Genomic DNA, 19,351 nt, shown 5'->3' with positions numbered 1-19,351 from the left:
TGAGAAGTTGAAAGTCTGCAACCCAGAAGAGGGCCCTCACCAGAACCCGACTGTGCTGGCACCCTGATCTCAGACTTCCCAGCCTCCAGAACTGAAGAGACAGATTTCTGTGGTTTATAAGCCATGCAGTCCATGGTACTTTCTTAGAGTAGCCTGAACTAAGACATAACAGGAAGAGTCTTGAAAGCTCTTTCAGTTCCCTGCACTGCTGTGGTCTTTGCAGGCAAAAGTCAAATAATACAAGGGTGGGTCTAGAGAGCTGGGGCCTCTCAGCAGTCTGGGGGCTTTGTGGTGTCTGCAGACGGCTGGTGACCACTGCCCAACAGCTCCCACTGTCCACCCACCTGACAAAGCCTCACTGGATTCGGCTACACTCTTGTGGAGGTGTAGAGGAATCCAACGAGGGTGCCATGGACTGGGTCCACCTGCCTGCTGGGTCCAGTGGTAAACAGCCAGTTTCCCTGGTTGGGTCTCCAGACTGCCCTGGCAGACAGCCATCTGCAGATTCCCCAGATGCTGTGAGAGTGACTGCTCCTTGGTGCCCTCACTCAAGGGCCTCACTCCAGGCAAGAAACCAGGGCAATTCTGAAAATTGGTCTCCTAAGTGCTTCTGGCCACTCGCTTCACATTCAGTTGAGGGTCTGGATGTCAGGATGATGGCCTGGGGTCAGCTGGGGTACCAGGAGAGGGGGAGTGGGGCCATTCCAAGGCCTTGGGGGCCCAGGCCCTGGGGGCTCCTGGTCAGGTGCAGTTTCGGTCCCCGCCATCTGTAGCTCATCAGAAGCTGTCCTAGCTGGCCTGTCTCCTTGGGCCAGCTCCTGGCTGTCCTGACCTGGATCCATATGAAAAGCCTTTTCCCTTTAGCAGTCCGCTAAAAGTAGGTCCTGCCCCTCATCTACCCCCCATGCTCAGGCCCTGCTAGGCCTCCTCAGGGCCATGTCCCTCTGGGCATCTCTACGCGGGACCCCTCACCCTGGCGTAGCCCCCTCAGCTGCCATAACACAGAGGGCCCAGTCCCATCCTGGGTCTCTTCTGGGGGCTATTGGTGGCCTCCACACTCTGCCTGAATCACAACAGAAGCCCTGTGTAAGGCAGGTGTTATCATACCCATCTTACAGAGGAGGAAACTGAGGCCCAGTGAGGGGAAGGCCTTGCCCCAGGCCATGCAGCCAGAAGAAGGGGGGGCTGGAGCCGATATGACAGGCACTTCAGTTCTGTGTCCACACTGCACTCAAGCCACGGCAGTGGTCTTGCCTGGCCTCTGGCCACTCTCCCTTCTGGTCTGCTCTTGCATTCCTCTGTTCAAACCTTCCCTGCTCTGTCCCATTGCCCACTGGATCTCGCCTGCCCACGGGCCCCTGGTCACCTTGTCCAGTGTGGTTGCCACTGCAGACTCTGTGCCCAGGCCCTGCATGTTTCTGTCCATCCTGCTGACCTGAGCCCAAACACAGTGAAAACTTTGCCCCTCTCTATTCTGCATGGATTAAAAGAAGCCATAATGCAGACAGAAATTCAAAAGAGACCAAGATGCAGTTTAGAACTAAGTAAAGCTCCTTCCTTTTCAAGAAGTAACAAGTGTTGGTGAGGATGTGGAGAAAAAGGAAGCCCTGTGTGCTACTGATGGGAATGTAAATTGTGCAGCCACTATGGAAAACAGTATGGAGGTTCATCAAATAATAATAAATAAAGCCACCTTATGATCCAGCAATTCCACTTCAGGGTGTTTAGTCAAAGAAAATGAAAACAATAATTCGAAAAGATATCTGTACCCCCACTGTAGCATTATTTACAATAGCCAAGACATAGAAACAACCTAAGTGCCCACCGATGGATGAATGGATAAAGATGATGTGGTACACACACACACACACACACACACACACACACACACACACACACACACACTCTGGAATACTATTCAGCCATAAAAAAGAATGAAACCTTGCCTTTTGCAACATGGATGGAACTTGAGGTGCAGTATGCTAAGTAAAAAAGTCAGGCAGAGAAAGACAAATACCACATGATCTCACTAATATGTGGAATCTAAAACAAAACAACAGCAAAAAAAACCCGCGCTCATAGATACAGAGAACAGATTGGAGGTTGCCAGAAGTAGGGGGGTGGGTGTGGGTGAAATGGATGAAGGGGTCAAAAGGTACAACATTCTAGTTACAAGATAAATAAGTTCTAGGGACGTAATGTACAGCAATGAGGACTCTAGTTAACACTACTGTATTGTATACTTGAAAGTTGCTAAGAGAGTAGATCTTAAAAGTCCTCATCACAAGAAACAAAACAAAACAAACAAAAAAGGAGACTAAGGTGCAGCTTAGAACTAAATGAAGCTCTTTTCTTCATATGTCAGGAGGGAGAACACAGCGGGCCTCACTGCTAAGTCACCACCAGCAGCTGCGACATGAGCTGGCCTTGGAACTGGACAGCGTGATGAGTCCAAGGTGTCCCTGATAAAGGCCAGGACACAGAGCAGGGTTTGCTTTGGACTTGACTCCGTATCCTTCACAGGGTTTGCCCTTGCCATGGCCCTGGGAGACAGGTGCCATGCCCCCTCCTGCAGATGAAGAAGCTGAGTCAGTGGGATTGTCCAAGGGCTTGAAATAGGCCCCACTCTCTATGGAGTGCTCCCTCTCCTGCAGCACAGGGTAGTAGGGGTGACAGATGGCTGTCCAGGGAACCTAGGGAGAAGGTTCATAGGCTTTGCCTTCTTTCCAGGATTCCTGGTACATCTGTCTCCCTCACTGAGCAGACCTTCCCTGGGCAAGGGCTCCCTGGACCCTCTTTCACTTTGACCTTCTGCCAGGGCCAGTTCCAGTTGACGTGAAGCACGCAGCGCCATGGTGCCCTGCTTTTCTAGAAGTGTCCACTGAAGAAGGGAGCCCGGGGATGTTCCCTTGGCTTCGACCCCAGAGGGGGAAAAAATCAGTGCCACCAGCTGTCTCTGAGAGCGTTCTGACGACCAGACCTCAGCTGCCCCTTCCTGAGAGTGAATCCTGCCTTCCAGGCAGGATGCTCCCCTCTGCCAACTCCAAGACTGTCCTCAATGGCTCATTGATGGTGCAGCCTTGGTCCCCAGCTTTCTCGTTTGTGAGAAGCCCCGTAAGTGGCAGAAAACCAAGTTTCCCACCCAGGGCCCTGCCTGTATCTGGGATCACAGAGTCCTTGGCCCCCAGGTCTTGGAGTTTTAAAAACAAGAATAAAGTTTGCAGTTTCTGAATAATGGCAAGAGGGGGCATTAAGAGCAGCAATCTTGGAAACGCCCATCGCAGGGCTGAAGGAAAGTCATCTCAAATTCCCTGGGAACCCAAGATTGGAGCTGTATGTGGTTAGATATGATGCCAAGAAGATTCCCTTGGCAAACACAGAATGCCCACATGCAAATATTTAGAGACCAGAGGGTGCTGGCCCAGCCTTGTGGGTGGAGCTGACCCACAGCCATGGCCTTGGTCTGAGGAGGTGGCTCTGGGCTTACCTCTGGTGACATCTAGGCAAGAAGGCTGTGCCCAGGCCCTTGAATTCTCTCTCTGGGGAAATAGCTGACCCTTGGAGAGGCTGATAGGTGACCAGTGGTCACTAGGAGTCACTGAGGAGGGGACTCACAAAAGGGTGGGGTGGAGGAGGAAACAGCCTGGCGTTGGAGTCAGACGGACCTGCCTGGCTCTGGGGCATGATTCTGACCCCTCTTATCCCGGGGGAGGCTGGGCCCTGGGCTGTGAACCTTAGAGGATGGACCCTGCCCCTTCATCCTGCCTTTCCCAAACTGGTGTCCAAGGAACAGTGTCTTGCAGGGTGTTAACAGGCTTGCCTGGGGAAGGGAATACTATGGCCAAATAAGGGGTTACACCCTATGAAATAGGTTTCTTTCCTGCAAGATTTGCCTGAGCCATCATTCTGCTTGTGGGTCTCCCGGAGGGCAATGTTCCCAGCCTCACCGGACTCTCTCATCTCAGGGCCTGGCTGAGTCTTAGCAAAGCAACCCTGATGGCAGGCTGTGTGGACCATCTATGAACCAGGTGTTTCCATGTGCTGGAGGGAGCCCCAAGCCTGGCTCTGGGTGCTCTGAGAGGAGGAGAAACATTCTGGGGAAGGGTCAGGGGCTGGTCAGATGGGAGCCAAGGACAAACACGGGGTGGGTCCAGCAGTCGGGGTGGGTCCAGCAGTCAGGCTGGGTCAAGGCAGGGCAAGGTCCAGGCTGAGTGCCCCAGAAGCTGACAAGCTGGTTTTGAGCAGGATGGGGCTGCTGTGGGAAGCCAGGCCACCTGGAAGAGCAGAGCCCCAGACTGGGTGGAGGCATGGCCTTGGTGGCGTGGGGTCTTATTGCATCAAGGCAGCCCTCCCCTTCCCCGACCATCAGCTGCTCCAGCTGCTTCTCCCCCTGGGTCTCCCACCAGAGGAGCGGAAGGAACGACACTGGGCAGCCCACGGAGTGAAGGCAGGGCTTGGGCCTTCCCTGGGTTCAGATGCCCTCTCTGAGCCTCAGCTTCCACAGAATGGGCGATCCTGAGAGTCAGATGCCACAGCACTGTGCCTGGAGGCGCTCGGTTCCTGCCGGCTCCCTCCCCTGCCTGATCAAAGCTGTGGAATTCACCAGAGGTTTTCATCGCCTTTCTGCCCTCCACGAAGCCCCACAGCTGTTTACAAGCCTGGGTTCTGCTTTAAATCACTCCTCCCTGGTGCAGATCAGCTGAGCTCCAGGATGCTTCCGGATGTGTGGAAGCAAACAAAACCCTGTGGTGCGCTGAATCGCATGCCAGGAGGACAGAGCCCCCGTGCTGGCCCGTGCCCCTTGCCTCGCTCAGGGGCCCGAGCAGCCCTGAGCCTCAGTTTCCTCTACCGTAAAATGGAGGTCTTGCCCTTCTCTCAAATGACAAGTTCAACATGGGTCCCAGGTTAGTCTCCTTTGTCTCCTCTTTCAGACCAACCCAAGTCATGAGACCCTACAGGGAAGTGGACACAGAGGTGGAGTCTGCACCGGCTCTCGGGTGGGCAGTGCCGGGAGGGACCTTTGTGGGGCCTTCCTAGTGGCTGGCAATGGGACGCCAGACTGTGCCACTGCTGTCATCTGTGACCTTCATGGGTTTGCTCCCTCCCTCCCTCACCCTATTGGGTATTTCCTAAGCAGGGTTCCATGGAGCCATCTTCTGAGAAATATCAACGAGTATGGCAAAAGAGGGGAGGTTTCTTGGGGAAGTAAGTTTGGGCCGTGGAGTATGCCGACTCCATCCATCACTGGAGCTTCTCAATGTTCATCAAGGAACAAAGCCTCGGAGGAACCCTGAGGCAAAGAAGTTGTGTCAACCATTTCCTCTGCACAGGGCTGGCTGCTTCTGTTCCTCCCGGTTAGCTGCGGCTCAGCCCTCCCAATTGGCAAGGGTATCTGTTGAACTGAACTAAATCAGTACACTGGTTGTGTTTAGACGGAGACAGGAGTAAATGCTCAGACTGGCCGGAGCTGGGTGACTATCTTGCTTTCTGGTTGTAATGAATGCTGACAGCTCCCCTTGGGGAATGGAGCCCTCCAAATGCACCAGAACAGGGCCCCTGGATGAGGGGGCTTACCAGGATTATCAGTCCAGGGCCCAGTAATTATGGCCCAGATGTTGACAATTCATCAAATTACAAGGCTGTTGGGGCCTGGGGTCCCAGCCTGGGACGTGCACATTCCTGTGCAAAGGCTCTCTCATCAGGGCTGTCCAGTGGGCAAGGGGGTGGGTGGGCAGCCCCCTTGGGCAGGTCAGCACCATGTGGTTCTGATTTCTCAGGCCAGGCTGTTTGCACACACATGGGCCACAGCAAGACTGTCTGGGCTTAGCAGTTTCCCAGACTTGAATTCCACGGTAGGGTAAGGGAAGAAAGGACCCCCACTTCTTACGTCCAGCCTGGCTGCAGCTCGTGCCTGGGTGGTGGCACATGGTTCCTCCTGGGGACCCCCTTCCTGGGATCTGGGGCCCTCTGTAGAGTGGGCTCTGCAGTCACCTACTGCACCTAACTCATAGCAAGCTGTGAGGGCTTTAGCTGGGTGGGGACCTAGGAGCCTGCCGAGGTCAGAGCCCTGCCCTTCACTTGCTCCTTGGCCTGCCCACGCTGCCCCCTCCCACTCCTTGTCTGTACAGGGGAGGGCAGGGCTGGCCTGGAGCCGGGTCTGGTTTGGTCCATGCAGTTAAAAAAAAAAAAAAAAAGGAAAACTAACCAAATGAGTTGCAACATTTAAAAATTGTGACGTTTCACATAAACATCTGGAGTATGGACTTTTCTTGAAAAGCTGAAGATCTTGCACCCTGGGTCCACATGCATGGCAATACCTGCTGGGTCAAGTGCTCCTTTAGCTGGGCACTGCCCCAGGGCCACAGGCTCCACCCCACCCTTGTGCCTCACACCTGGCCTGCTCTCCTGCTGAGGTGACCTGCCAGCTCTGTGGGGGCATCTGGGTTTGTAACCCTTGGCCTAGAAAATCTCTAGGTCCCTTTAGCTCTATGATTCTGTGAGGCCAGAAAGCCAGCTGGCTTCTATTTTGCAGAGAGGGCATGCTCAGTGAATATCTTGCATGCACTGGAAGCAATTACACATATGTCCATTATACATCGTGGCTAGAAGAGATGGTGCTATGCCTTTGAACTGATCCCTACCTGCTTAAATTACACATTTGCCTGTTACATGATTACCCTGTTAGGTATCATGAAAAATTGTTCCAGGGTGGGGTGAAGGGTAGTGATGGACCTGACTCCAATTGGGTATGGGAGGATGGAAGCTGGATCAGTGAATCGAGCTTGTCTGCTGAGAGCTGCCTCTAGCCTGGCATCTCCAGCTCAGGCACATGGGGCTGGTCTGATGGAAGGCACTGGAAAGAGCAGACAGGCTGAGGCACCCATTTTGGTGGCAGCCTCTGCTAGGGTGAAGATCTAGCAGGACGGATCAGAAGGGTGACGGTCCCATTGTGGCTGGAACTACATGATGGAGGCAGTCTAAAGGGGAGTGGCCTGCCTGGGACAGCCCAGCTCAGACGGTGGGACTGAGACACAGCGTTACGAAGACACCAGGGGACAGAGTGACTGACAGAGCTCACAGCAGACACAGAGGCGACAGCGGGTGCTCTGCAGGGACCCCTGCTGCCCCAGGCCACACTCCTGATCTGCCCTCTTGCCCTGAGCCTTAGTCTGTGGGTCCACTTGCCTGCTTCCTCCCATCCTCACTCACGTTTGAATTTCCAGCCTCTCTGAAACCCTGGGCTTTGGGGTAGGCCCTCTTTGGTTTCCATGGATGACACAGTTTTCACCCACTGTTAATGGATTGGTTGGAATCCTTAAGAATCCAAACATTTCGTATAAAACTTGTATTTCTAGCTTCTCTCTCTTTTTAAAAATAAACTTATTTCTTCCTTCCTTCCTTCCTCCCTCCCTCCCTCTCTTCCTCCCTCCCTCCCTCCTTCCTTCCTTCCTTCCAGGCTGCGTTGGGTCTTCGTTGCTGCGCGCGAGCTTTCTCTAGTTGCGGCGAGCAGGGGCTACTCTTTGTTGCAGTGCGCAGGCTTCTCATTGCAGTGGCTTCTCTTGTGGAGCACGGGCTCTAGGTGCACGGGTTTCAGTAGTTGTGGCACGTGGGCTCAGTAGTTGTGGCTCGCGGGTTCTAGAGCGCAGGCTCAGTAGTTGTGGCGCATGGGCTTAGTAGCTCCGCGGCATGTGGGATCTTCCCAGACCAGGGATAGAACCTGTGTCCCCTGCCTTGGCAGGCGGATTCTTAACCACTGCACCACCGGGGAAGTCCCTCCAGCTTCTCTTGATATCTTAGGAGATGTGGTAATGATCAACCTGCTTGGGCTGAGCTGCAGCGCCCCCTTTAGATGGGGCATGTATCCCCCCAGTTCAGCCCAAGCCCAACTGTTCCTTACACTCTCCTGCACCCAGCCAGTTTCCCCGATTTCCTCACCTGGCTGGCCCCTGGAATGTATCAATGAGCTTGTGAGCCTGCAGTTCTAGCTCTGAACCATCTCTCCAAACCACGTCCACATCCAGTCCCCCACTCACCCCTGCCTAGGACTTGGCCTGTCTTCTGGACCAGTCTCCACCAGCCTCCCTGCCTCCTACCCCCACATGCCCATCCTTCCTACACAGCGAAGGAGTGGGGGTCATACTGATTGTTTTGTTTTTACCCAGCAGACCTTGGAGTGAACTGCTTAACTTCCCTGGAGCCTGTTTCCTCCTCTGGAAAGTGGGTGTGGTGTGGATGGAATGGTTTCCTACAGATGACAGTGCCCAGCCTGGAGCTTGGCACCCAAAAGGGTTGGATGAGTGTGACTGTAATGTGCTGGGCCAGTTTTGCGGTAAGAATCCAGGAAACGGGGTGGAGCTAAAAGACATACACATTTGCCTTCTCATCTGGAGGTCACTGACCCTGAGCACAGCCCTGTTAGGCAGGTGCCATTATTACCTCCATTCCACAGATGAAGAAACTGAAGCTTGGGGAGGCCAGGCATGGCCAGCTTGGACTTGGACATAAGGCCTAAATCTCCTGCCTAAACCCCGCACGCTTCCCACCTCACCATCCCTCTCTGGCTTCGTCAGCACCTAATACAGCCTCACCCCCACCCTTAGGGCAGAGCCGCAGTGCCCCTTGGCCTGACATTCAAGGACCCCTCCTCTGCCCCCATGGTCCTCCTTCCAGATTCACGTGTCACCTCTGAGAAGTCTTCCTCAACTCCCCCTCATCCCACATAGTTCCTCAGTTACTGACCCTCTGCTCTGCCTTCCCAATGCCTCCTCTCCCCACTGTGACTGTCCCCAAGGCTCCAGTGCCCACTAGAGGCCTGGCTCTGAAGGATGTCTGTGAATCTTTGAAGTGCCCCCTTCCCCGGCTGGGCTCGTGCCATCCTGTCCCACTGAGTTTGGGTCTGAATAGCCCAAAAGGGAGGACCCATTAGTGGAAGGACCCGCCCTTGTATGGAAGGTGACCCACTGGGGCCAATCTCTCCCTAGACGTCCCTCCTGAAAGGTGGGGATGCAGCCCTGGCTTGTATACCTCCAGTGACGGGGAACTCACTGCTTCCTGGGCAGCCTGATAGGTTTGCAAAGTTTTTGTTTAAGCCTGGACCTTCCCAGGTTGGATGCTACTGCAAGTTCCCTCCACCTTGTGGCCCCTTAGTGAGGCAACCACTTGCTCAATGAAGCTGGGTACCCCATGGCTGCTGGCCCCTGACCCCCCTCTCCTGTTCCCTCCCAGCCTGGCCTGTCTTGGGTGTACCCTCTCTCTGGACATTCCCCCGAAGCTCCCATTTGTCAGCCCCTACTTGGCCTTCCGACCTCGGCTCACACCTCCCTTCCTTTGGGGGGTGCCCCGACTCCCACCAGGCCAGGCCCAGGTCAAAGATACTCGCAGCAACCTGTTGTTCCTTCCCGGCCCTGAATTTTTATTCTCTCTCCCACTCAATCACAGCCTCCACGGGGGGAGGGACTCCACGGATGTATTTCTCACTAATTGTATCCCAAATGCCAAACAAAGTGCCTCATACATAGTGAGAACACGGTAAATATTTGTTGAGTGAACCAGCTGTCAAGGGAACTCTTCTATGAATGAATGTCCAGTTTCCTACTGATGCCAGTGCCTGGCCTGGGAGCACCAGAGGGCACTCTTGACCTGTTGGAGGCTGTCATGGGCACCCGCTGACTCCTGCCCCCTGGGCCACATCCTGGGAGCTGGGCACTGGGGACACTACCCTGGGAGGGGCTCCTTCAGCCTCAAGGGCTCCCCCTGCTGGGGTCAGTGATCATCACGGCGGCAAGAACTGTCACTGAACCCAGCCTGTATGTCCAGTGTTAGGGCTCTCATGGGGTCAATTACCTGGCTCCCCCAGTGGCTGAAGAGGGGTTAGGGACATGCCTGAGATCACACGGTCTGCGGAGCCCCAAAGTGCACTTTCTCTCCACTGCATGGGCAGGACAGGGGGCCAATCCCTGATTTCAGGAGGAGCTGGGTGGACCAGCTTCATACCCCAAATAACTGCTTTCTCGCAAATCTATTTACTTGGAAGACCTGAGTTTGCCCCAGTGGCCTAGTGCAGGTCTGTGAACATGTTCTTCCTGGGGGGATGAGGGTGCTTTGCTGCCTGGGGGAAGTGGGAAAAGGGGCCAGCAAAGATGTTGTCACAGTCACACCTGCAAAGGGCAGGACCAACTTCTGCTGGCCCCCCATGGGCTGTCCCTGCTGATAGAAATCCCAGAGCTGGATGTGGGAAGACGGCACCTCCCTTGGAGGTTTGTATCTGGGGCTGGGGGCTCCCAGGCCACTGCCAGGACGATGCAAAAGGCTGCTGAGGGTAAGCAGGGCATCTGGGAACCAGGGGCAGGAGCAGGAGCTCAGCCCTCTGGTCCTTTGGTTGCCCCACATGTGACACTTGAAGGACATGGGATATAGCATGGGCCCAAGGCAAGGAGCCTGGGTGAAGGAGCACCTGTCCTGGGCTTTCGAGGGACCCTGGGGAGGAGGGAGGAAAGGCCGGCACTGTGGCCCTTTCCCTGGGGCCCGGCTGTGGCTCCCCAAGGTTCCAATCTGGGGGCCATTAGTGGGGCTCGGAAAATCTGCTTTCATCCCGTCCCCGCTCCACCCAGAATCTGGGGAGCTGGGGAGCGGCACTGCGAGGGTCAGATGAAAATGCGATGTAGGAAATGTAGGATGTTGAAATCTAAAAACAGATGAATTTGGGATATTACAGATGAATCATTTAACTAATTACATTATTACAATCAAAGCTGTTTTTGAACTATGAGAGTGCAAAAAAGCATATGAATGTGTGGTGCCCTGTGGTCCTTTTTTGTTCACTTGATTAATTCCAAACAGTCTGAGTTATTCATTTCAAAATTGGTCCCAGGCAGAGGCCCTGTCTCATATCCCACATTTCTGCTCAGAGCTTATGCTGTCCCCCGGGGCCTAGGCTGTCGATGCCCCCATGACTGATTCTGGAGATGACGTGCAGCTCTGCCTGCCCCCCGTCCCCGCCCCAGATAGGTGGTGCTTGGGGAACTGGGTGCTGCGAAGCGTGAGGACTTCTGGCTCTGGTCCCTCACCTGTCAGAGCCAGCCTGCAACTCCCGCCAGCCCTCATTTCTCCAGTCTGCCCCTTTTACTCCATCCTTACTGGGACATTCTTATTTCAGTGCCTGATATTATTGTAGCCGCCTTCTACCTGGACCCCCTTCCTCCAGTCTCTGCCCTGTAGACAGGGAGGCCTTTCCAATATACACTTCTGCCCACACCCCTCTGGGCGGGTGGGGGCCCCTCACTCAGCATCATCTTCCCGCCTTTCCCTGCCCTCCCTCAGAGTCACTGACCACCGGCACATGGGACCACATTTCGCCCCCTGCCGTTTTCATTGTGCCTATGCTGGTGCTGCATGGAATGCCTCCTACCTTGTCTTCGTGCCAAACTCCTACTCATCCCTCAAGACATGCCCCAACTGTCCCTCTTCTATGAGGCCTCCCCTTGTCCCAGGCAGAGTTAGCTCCTCCTTCCTCTGTGGGGTCCGAGGCCCTGTCTGGATGCATTACAGCCTTACCCACTGTGCCATAAAGGTCTCTGTGTGGGAAGGTCTAGGGAGTCTTCAGGGGGAAGCCAGGCCCCATGTGCTTGCCACTGTGAGATCTGGAAAAGTGGCATGGCCACTCTAAGCTTCAGTTTTTCAGTCCACAAGATGGGCACAAATCATCATGTCCAGGGATAGGCTGTACTTTGAAACTGAAGTGCTGCACAGATCCGATCCCTAATGTTTTCATCCAGGCCAAGCCTCACACTGCAAATGTGGACAGAAGGGCTAAGTGACTGCCTATCGGCAGGGGTGGAAATGGACTTGATCATGGCTGTGGTCTCTCTGCTTCACTCCGCTGCTCCTGGACAGGGAAACGGAATTGGACATTTCACCACGAGGGGGACCGTAATTTCTAATAATCGCTATGATACAGACACATGGATGAGGAATAGGAAAGAAGGTGGAATGAAGAAATTTTCTTCTTCATTTAAGTTAGAACTGGTTTTCTGGTTTTGTTTGTTTGTTTGTTTTTTTAATGGACAGCAGGAAAGGGTCTTAACAATTTGATAATGGGGGTGGAATAGGGAGGGAGCTCCAGGGCCAGATAAAAACAGGGATGAGGAAGAGAAACAGAACATTCACCCTAAATAATCTGTTTCTCTGGGTGGTGAGAGGAGGAAGACCTTTCTGTCAATGCACAGACAGTCTGAGCCCTGGTCTGCTGCCACAGCCTGCTTACTGATAGGGTGGCTGGTGTGACGGACAGTCTTCAGGCTGGGTGCTAATCCGGGCTTTGCCATGCGGGTGGGCCTTGTGTCTTGGCCAAGTCCTATCAGTGTCTGAGCCCAGCTTCCTCCTCTGTCCAGCAGGGCCGAGACCATCAATCTCCCAGGGTGGGAACGCGGGCAATCATGCCCCCAGCAAGCACTTGGTCTGTGCACTTGTTCCCAGGCACGTTGGAAAGGCTTCTGGGGGATGAGAGTGGACAGTCCTTTCTTCTAGTTCTCTTGGGAGGAGAGAGACTCCCCGCCCTTGTCAAGGCAGCTGTCTCTGTGGACAGGTAGTTTCTGTAAACACAGAGCCAAGTTCCCTTGGCCTCCTGCCTGGGTCAGCCTCTCAGCGTGGCCTATAAGATTCTATCCCACACAGCCTTGGAGACCTCTCTGACTTCCCCTTCTACCATTTCCTGGCACTTGCTCGCTCACTCCAGCCACATTGGCCTCACATGTACCCTGGACACATGACACTTGTTCCTACCTCATGACCTGTGCACTTGCTTCTTCCTCTGCCAGGAGCATTTCTCACCCCCCCCCCCCAAAGATTGCTACATCTTTTCATCATTTAAGTCTCACCTCAAATGTCATCTTCCCCAAGAGCCTTCTGATTATTTAATCCAAATTATACCCACCCATCCACCCAGTCAGCCCTCTCATCACATCCCCTGCTTTATTCTCTAGCACATTTTACTGTTTGAAGCTATCTTGTTGGTTTATTACTTGTTTGTTTCTCTCTTCCTCACTTCACGGAGGGGCCTTGTCACTCCTGTTTGGTGCTAGTCCAAAGACCCAGAAAAGCACCTGGCACAGAGACAATGACCGATGGTGTTTCTGAAGTGGGCATGCTCCCCCATTCCAGGGCCTCTGTACCACTGGCCCTCACTGGGTTTCATCATTTCTATGTACCTCACAACCTAACACTCTCCTCATACATTCAAATACACAAATCTTAAACCCTGGAAGATTTACCAAATACATATTTTTCAAAAATGTTTGAATTGTATTCTGAAGGTGTAAAACAAACGCGAAAGTCACTAAAGCTCAATGCTGAGTCAAAAAAGTCCAAATACCAAAAAAGAGGAAATGTGAGGATTTTGATGTTGTAAATAGGAGATGATGAGACTTTTTCTGTGCCAAAGTCAAGATGTAGGCAATACTGAGCCTTGCATGAGAGACAGGTCTTTTCATCCCAGACAGAAGCCACAGTTTGGAGTGGAAAAAAAGAGTTTGTGAGAAGAAACCTCTAGGAAGGTCACAGTGACCCCTAGTTGTCCCTCCCTCTCTATCCCATGGCAAATTGGCTGTTGGTCCCCCTCCCCCATAGCTCCCCAAAGACTGCAACTGGGTCTGATTCTCTTTGTGCTACCCTAGTACAAAACACACCTTCTGGATTTGTTGAACAGAGCCAAGCCTGCTATTTATGAGATGGCAAAATCACTTTATCAACATAAATGCTGATTACTACCCCTTAATGTAGGAATGCTGGGCCCAGGGGTCCTCTGCAGGTCCCACCTTGGACTGACAATGTTCTGAGTTCAAAATTCTCCCGTGTGTGGCTGATTCCATGATATCTGCTGTCCCTGGATCAATTGGAATCTGAAAGCTCTCAAATGCTGGTGATCTCTTTAAATTCTATACCTGCAATTCCAAGTTCTACCACCAGGTGGCAGTTAGAATTACACAAACTTTATCAACACTAGTTTAATCTCTGAGACCGTACTTCTAATGAAAATACACCCTAAATTAAAACAAGATACATACGTACATCCATACATTTTTAACTTATATTGGCATAGATTTAAAAGTATAATACCCATGATTGGCCAGGGCTTGGGGCAACATGTAGCATTCATGTGCTGTTGGTGTGAATGTAAATTAACACAGCCTCCGGGAGGGCAATTTGGCAGTACACATCAAAAGCCTTAAACATGTGCAAACCCTTTGGGCCAGCAATTCAACTTCTAGACATTTATTCAAAGGAGATAATCATGGAAATAAGCCTAGATTAATTCCCACGACGTTGACTACAAGGGTGAAAGACGGTCAGTATAAATAATATAACTTGGAGACTGGTTAAATCAATTATATATGTGATAAAATGCTATGCAGCTATTACTTTCTATAAGAATTCTTAATGATGTGGAAAAATCTTATGCTATATTAAGTGAAAAAAATAGGCCACAAAAACGTATGTCCACTGTAATCCCATTTTTAGAATAATAACTATAAAAACAAACTTGTACACAAAAAGTATGGGAAGAACAAATGCCAAAATATTGAGAGGACTTACCTGTGGGTGGTAGGATTATGGACGATTGCTTTTTCCTTTTTTGTGCTTTTCTCTATTTTGGGAAGCTTTTATAAAAAACATGCTTCTTTTGTCATCAGCAGAGAGCTATTCATGAACGCTTGGCAGCAGAAAAGGACAGGCTGGCCTCTGTACAGGGAGGCTGTGGACAAGGTGACTGAGGCCCTTTTCAGTCCGCAGCCTGCCCCACAGACACGCTTAGCTCCTATGGCCCTGTCCCCCTACAGCCCCTATCGGGTCCATCTATGGACCTGGTTTCAGCTGGTCTCCTTACGGGGTGGGGGGGCTACATTGGATTAATCCAGAACATTCAGCCGGCACAGTCTCTACCACAGGCATCCTGCTTGACTCTTTTCTTGCTCTTACTTCCCTTTAGGAAGTGGCATGATTTTAGCACAAAGGAAAAACAAAACAAAACAACACAAAAAACTCCCTGAACCCGGTCTTGAAGTTCAGTTCAAGAAAAAGAAAGGAGCACCCAAAAGTTTTGTTAAACTGACTGTTCAAAGCCATTTTCCTTTCCAAGTGCTGCCAATGTGTGTTGCTGGATCAGAATGATTTCCTAAGCCTGTCTTTCCTTCCCTCGAGGTTTTGTGGGGTGAGGAAAGATAGAGATATTATCGAGGGGCTGCCATCTGCCGTGCTGCACTTGGGCCCTGCGTGTATTCCCCCCTTTAAGTCTCCAACTCTGTAGGTATGATCTCCCCAGGTTCCAAGAGGCCAAGTACCCAAGACCGCACAGCTGAGCCAGGACGGGACTGGGGTCAGAGAGACTCAAAGTCCGTGAATACTCAGTACACGAGGTGCCTCTCAGGTGGCCAGGCCCCTCGTGCTGCAGGGGTTGCCCTATCCCTGGGATGACCACATGGAGCCGTCTGTCAGCAGAGCTCGGGCTGGGAGCCAGGCCCTCCACAGGCTGAGAGATCTGAATTTCAGCTTAAAACACATGGGCCCCCCGAGCCTACAGAATTCCCTCCCAACCTCCGCCTGCCCACATGGGCCTGCTTCCCTCCTTTGGGGAAAGCCAGGCGGAGTGTCACCTCCACCCTGTATCCCTCCACTGAAGGGACAGCCTGTGCGGCCTGATGGAACAAGGGTGCTTGGAGGCACACAGCTGGGCGAGTTGGCTGGCTCCTGGCACTGGAGGCACAAACACCTTGAACCCAGCAGCAGGCAAGGCCAGCCCAGTCAGGGAAGATGCCCAGATCTGTGTGGAAGTGGAGTTGCATGCAAACTGGGGTGGGCGACCTCAGGAAAAGGGGCAACCCAGCCCTGGGGTAATCATGGGTATGACACCAGCTTCTCCTCACCCCTCACCGGGCCCAGCCTTCTCAGGGCTGCCCAGTGATGAGAAGCTTAAGGGGCCAAGGGCATGGGCTGCCAGCACCGTCTGCAAACAGGCAGTGGGGAAGGCTTGCTGGGCCCTAACCTGCTCCCTTCCCAGAAAGCTCCCAACTTCATCCCAGGTGGACACACTGCATGCACGTCCCTCCCTTGGCCTCCCCACCCCAAATTCACAGAGCCCTGTCTCTGACCCAGGCTCAGTGCCAAAAACCTCACACACTAAACACCAAGCTTAATTCCCTGACAGCCCTGTAATGGACCTAGTCACCTGACCACCGTTTGCTGTGACCTCACTTCACCTAAATCCCAGCTCTCTTCTTCACATGGAAGGAAACAGATTCTTAGGGCTGCTGAGGGGCTTGCCCCCGGCTTCACAGCTTGTGAGGGAATTCAATTCCCAGCTGCCTAACTCTGAAGGAGGACTCCTACTCCTCACCCACAGAGCCTGCTGGCCACCCCCAGCCTGCTCCGTCCTGGGAGGAAGGGCAGGGATGGCGGCAGAGGGGAAGAGGCTCTGTGGGAGGTAGACTGGACCCCTGGCAGCTGGTCTGGAGTCCCCTGACCCTCGCCCGAGGAAAATGATTCCCACAGTCAGCCAGCAGCCTCTCTGATGCCCACAGCCTGGGTCATGTGTGCTCAGAGGAGACAACAGTGGGCAAGAGGGAAGAAATCCACTCACCCAGACACCACCCACTCCCCTCTGGACACGGGCACCTACAATCAAGAGTAACCCTGGAGTATAAAAGGTAACTAGGTAATCCCAGGAGTGGTTCTGCAGGAAGTTTCCAGTGCTCCTGAGCTAGTGAAGCGAGCAGGCCCAGGACACGAGGTTGAAATGTTCCAGCAAAAGCCTGTGGTTCCCCAAGACTCTAGCTGCCATGTCGAGGAACGTGGAACAATCAGGAAAAGCTGCTGGGGGGTGGCGGTGCCCTGATCCCCTGTGTGCTCCTGTGGGGTGAAGGTGGATCGTGGCTGGCTTCGCATTTCGTTCTTACCCCACACAGAGCAGGATGTTTCCGGTCTGAGGGGTCGGACTGCTTGCTGCTGGGGGAGCTGCCCTGGCTGCCTGGGTGGGTGGAGCACGGACCACTCGAGACATGAGGTAAATGCCCCCCAAACTTTCCACCAAGAATTGTAGGCTGGGTTTGTGACCCATTTTGTGTAGCCATCACCTCTTCAGTCTTAATTAATCCCAACTCCAGTGCTGTTAGGGAGGCCTTGCATGACCCCATTTCACAGAACAGGAAACTGAAGCTCAGAGAATGCCAGAGCCTTCCCCAAGGTCACCCAGCTAGGAGGCAGCAGGGTTGGAATCCATGCCCAGGTCTCCCTGATGCTCAGGGCCGGACGGCCCTCCACAGCCTTCTGGGAAGGTGGCTCCTGCAAGACTGGGGACACCCACTCCCTGACACCGCCCTCCACTGCCAGCCAATCCTGACTCTGGACAGAGCTGGCCACTAGAGAGGCCTCTGAATCCATCAACATTTCCCTCCCTGCATCTTCCTGGCCTGAGGCACAGAACAAATCTCCCAACAGGCTGGTCTTGCTATGCTCTCCTTCCCCAGGCCTCCCCCCTGCTCTTTCTTTATCAGGACTTCTGCATGCTGCTACCATGGGCCTTGACCTCCGTGCAGGACTGGACAGTGGCACAGCCATATTTCACCTTGCTTCTGACGTGGTGCTCTCTCAGCCCAGGCTGGGACATTCATTCCAAGTATAAGCTAACTTTTAGGTTTAATTGTAAAAGATCTGAGAAGTAACGACACCAAAAAGGCCAAACTGGAACCAACCAGTTGGTTGGTTCCAGTTCTCGAGTGGTGACAGGACATGGTGGGCTGGGACAGGGAGTCTTCTGTCCACTGGAAAGAGTCTGGCAGCCAAGCCCACGGGAGGGCACTCACTCCACAGCCAAGGGCTGGACCCTGGGCTCAGGGCTGACACACTGGCCAGGGAGAGCAGTGTTGGGTGGACTCAGCACGCCAGTGAGACTCTTTCTTGAAGGCTATTTGATTTGTCTGCAAGGCAGCTAGAGCTGCAGACAGTTCCCTCCAGGCCAGGGCCCTGCAGCTCTGCACATCGTGCATCTTCGCAGAGCTAACGCTACTCCCTCCACAGAGAGACCGCGGCCACTGAGGAGAAGAGGAGGAGGAGGAGGAGGAGAGGAGTGCAGACAGTTAAATAAAGGCACAGAGGAAGAATACTGGCTTGAGAGTAAAGGGCAAAGAGAGCAAAAAAAATATATGGCAAATTACCGGGTAGCCATCTCGTCCTGATTGCCCCTGTGGTAATTAATACGTCATTAATAATTAGACTTTCGGCAGAAAACCATATGGCAACACTTAGAACTCAGTCAGGGCCCCAGATCCCCCCAGCGTCTGCAGGGTTTGCAGCAGAGGCTGCTGGCTGGTAACTGACTCCTTCAAGGGTGGGGGGCGGGGGAGGCAGGGCTCCAATGGGTCTGGGGGATGGAGCACGCATTCCCCACCTCATAGGGCCAGGTTGGAGGGGCCACCGGGGCACACACCACACATGTCCTCCCCACATCAGCCAAGGCACACGGCAAGGACCTTGTGGGATTGTGGGCTTCTGGAGGGCGGCATCACAGTTACCACGGAAAATGCTCCTTAAATGGGGCCTGATCTGGGGCCTAGTGAGCAGGATATGGGTTTCCTGTCTGTTGCCACTGGGATGGGGTGACCTGAGGAAGACAGCCTTGAAAACCAGAGATATGGGGGCGCCTTTACTGCTACTGGATGCTTCTCTGACCCCATGTGCTTCGAGCAGTGGCTGCCCCGCCAGGGTCCCATACATTGGCATCCATCTCAGGTTGCAGCTTGAGAATTCTGCATTTGTTTAATCCACGTAGTCATTTAACAGCCAAGTTAAAAAAAAAAAACACAAAAAACCAAATTTTCTCCATAGCCCTCTGCATTATGCACTTCGGCAAGTTCACGCAGGTTAGCCTCCATGTGACAGTCAGGAATGACTCAACTGTGAAAAACTGCTCGTAGCCCATAAATCTACACATTCTCACTTTCTGGCTCAATGTGGTGCTGCTACACGCATCAAGAAGTCCAGATTCTGAAGGGTGCTGATCGGGAAATGAATCATGGTGAGTGGAAGTAAAACAAAGCTGCTCATCTGAAAGGAATTCCTTTAGAAGGTTAATTTTGGCTCAAGAGGACTGTCAGTGTGCTTCTTGAATTCATTCATCAGGATTTATCAGGCTCTGAAAAACTGCCAAGATGAATCAAAGGCAGACTTGTCATGTGTCTCGGAGAAGGAAAGGGATTTCCGGGGCTGCTGTGGATTGGGCAGCCAGCCCCTTCCTCACACCCTTCTCAAACTCAGCACCCTCACTGGCCAGCTGTGCTCTCGAGGTCTCTGTTGCCCAACCCGG

The 19,351-nt window shown here is 53.1% G+C and overlaps 1 protein-coding gene across 1 annotated transcript in view; it reads right to left on the bottom strand.

Annotated features, from left to right (window-relative positions):
• COL23A1 (collagen type XXIII alpha 1 chain) overlaps positions 1-19,351 on the bottom strand; it is a 368,401-nt gene that overhangs the window by 26,415 nt on the left and 322,635 nt on the right. The window contains exon 5 of the mRNA XM_082453629.1: positions 18,204-18,230. Within this exon, the coding sequence (XP_082309755.1) occupies positions 18,204-18,230 (27 nt within the window). The remainder of the gene's footprint in view (positions 1-18,203; positions 18,231-19,351) is intronic.

Source organism: Balaenoptera physalus (genome assembly GCF_965194825.1).
Source record: "Balaenoptera physalus genome assembly, chromosome: 3".
NCBI lineage: Eukaryota > Metazoa > Chordata > Mammalia > Artiodactyla > Balaenopteridae > Balaenoptera > Balaenoptera physalus.
This window is presented reverse-complemented; position numbering and strand designations above follow the sequence as displayed.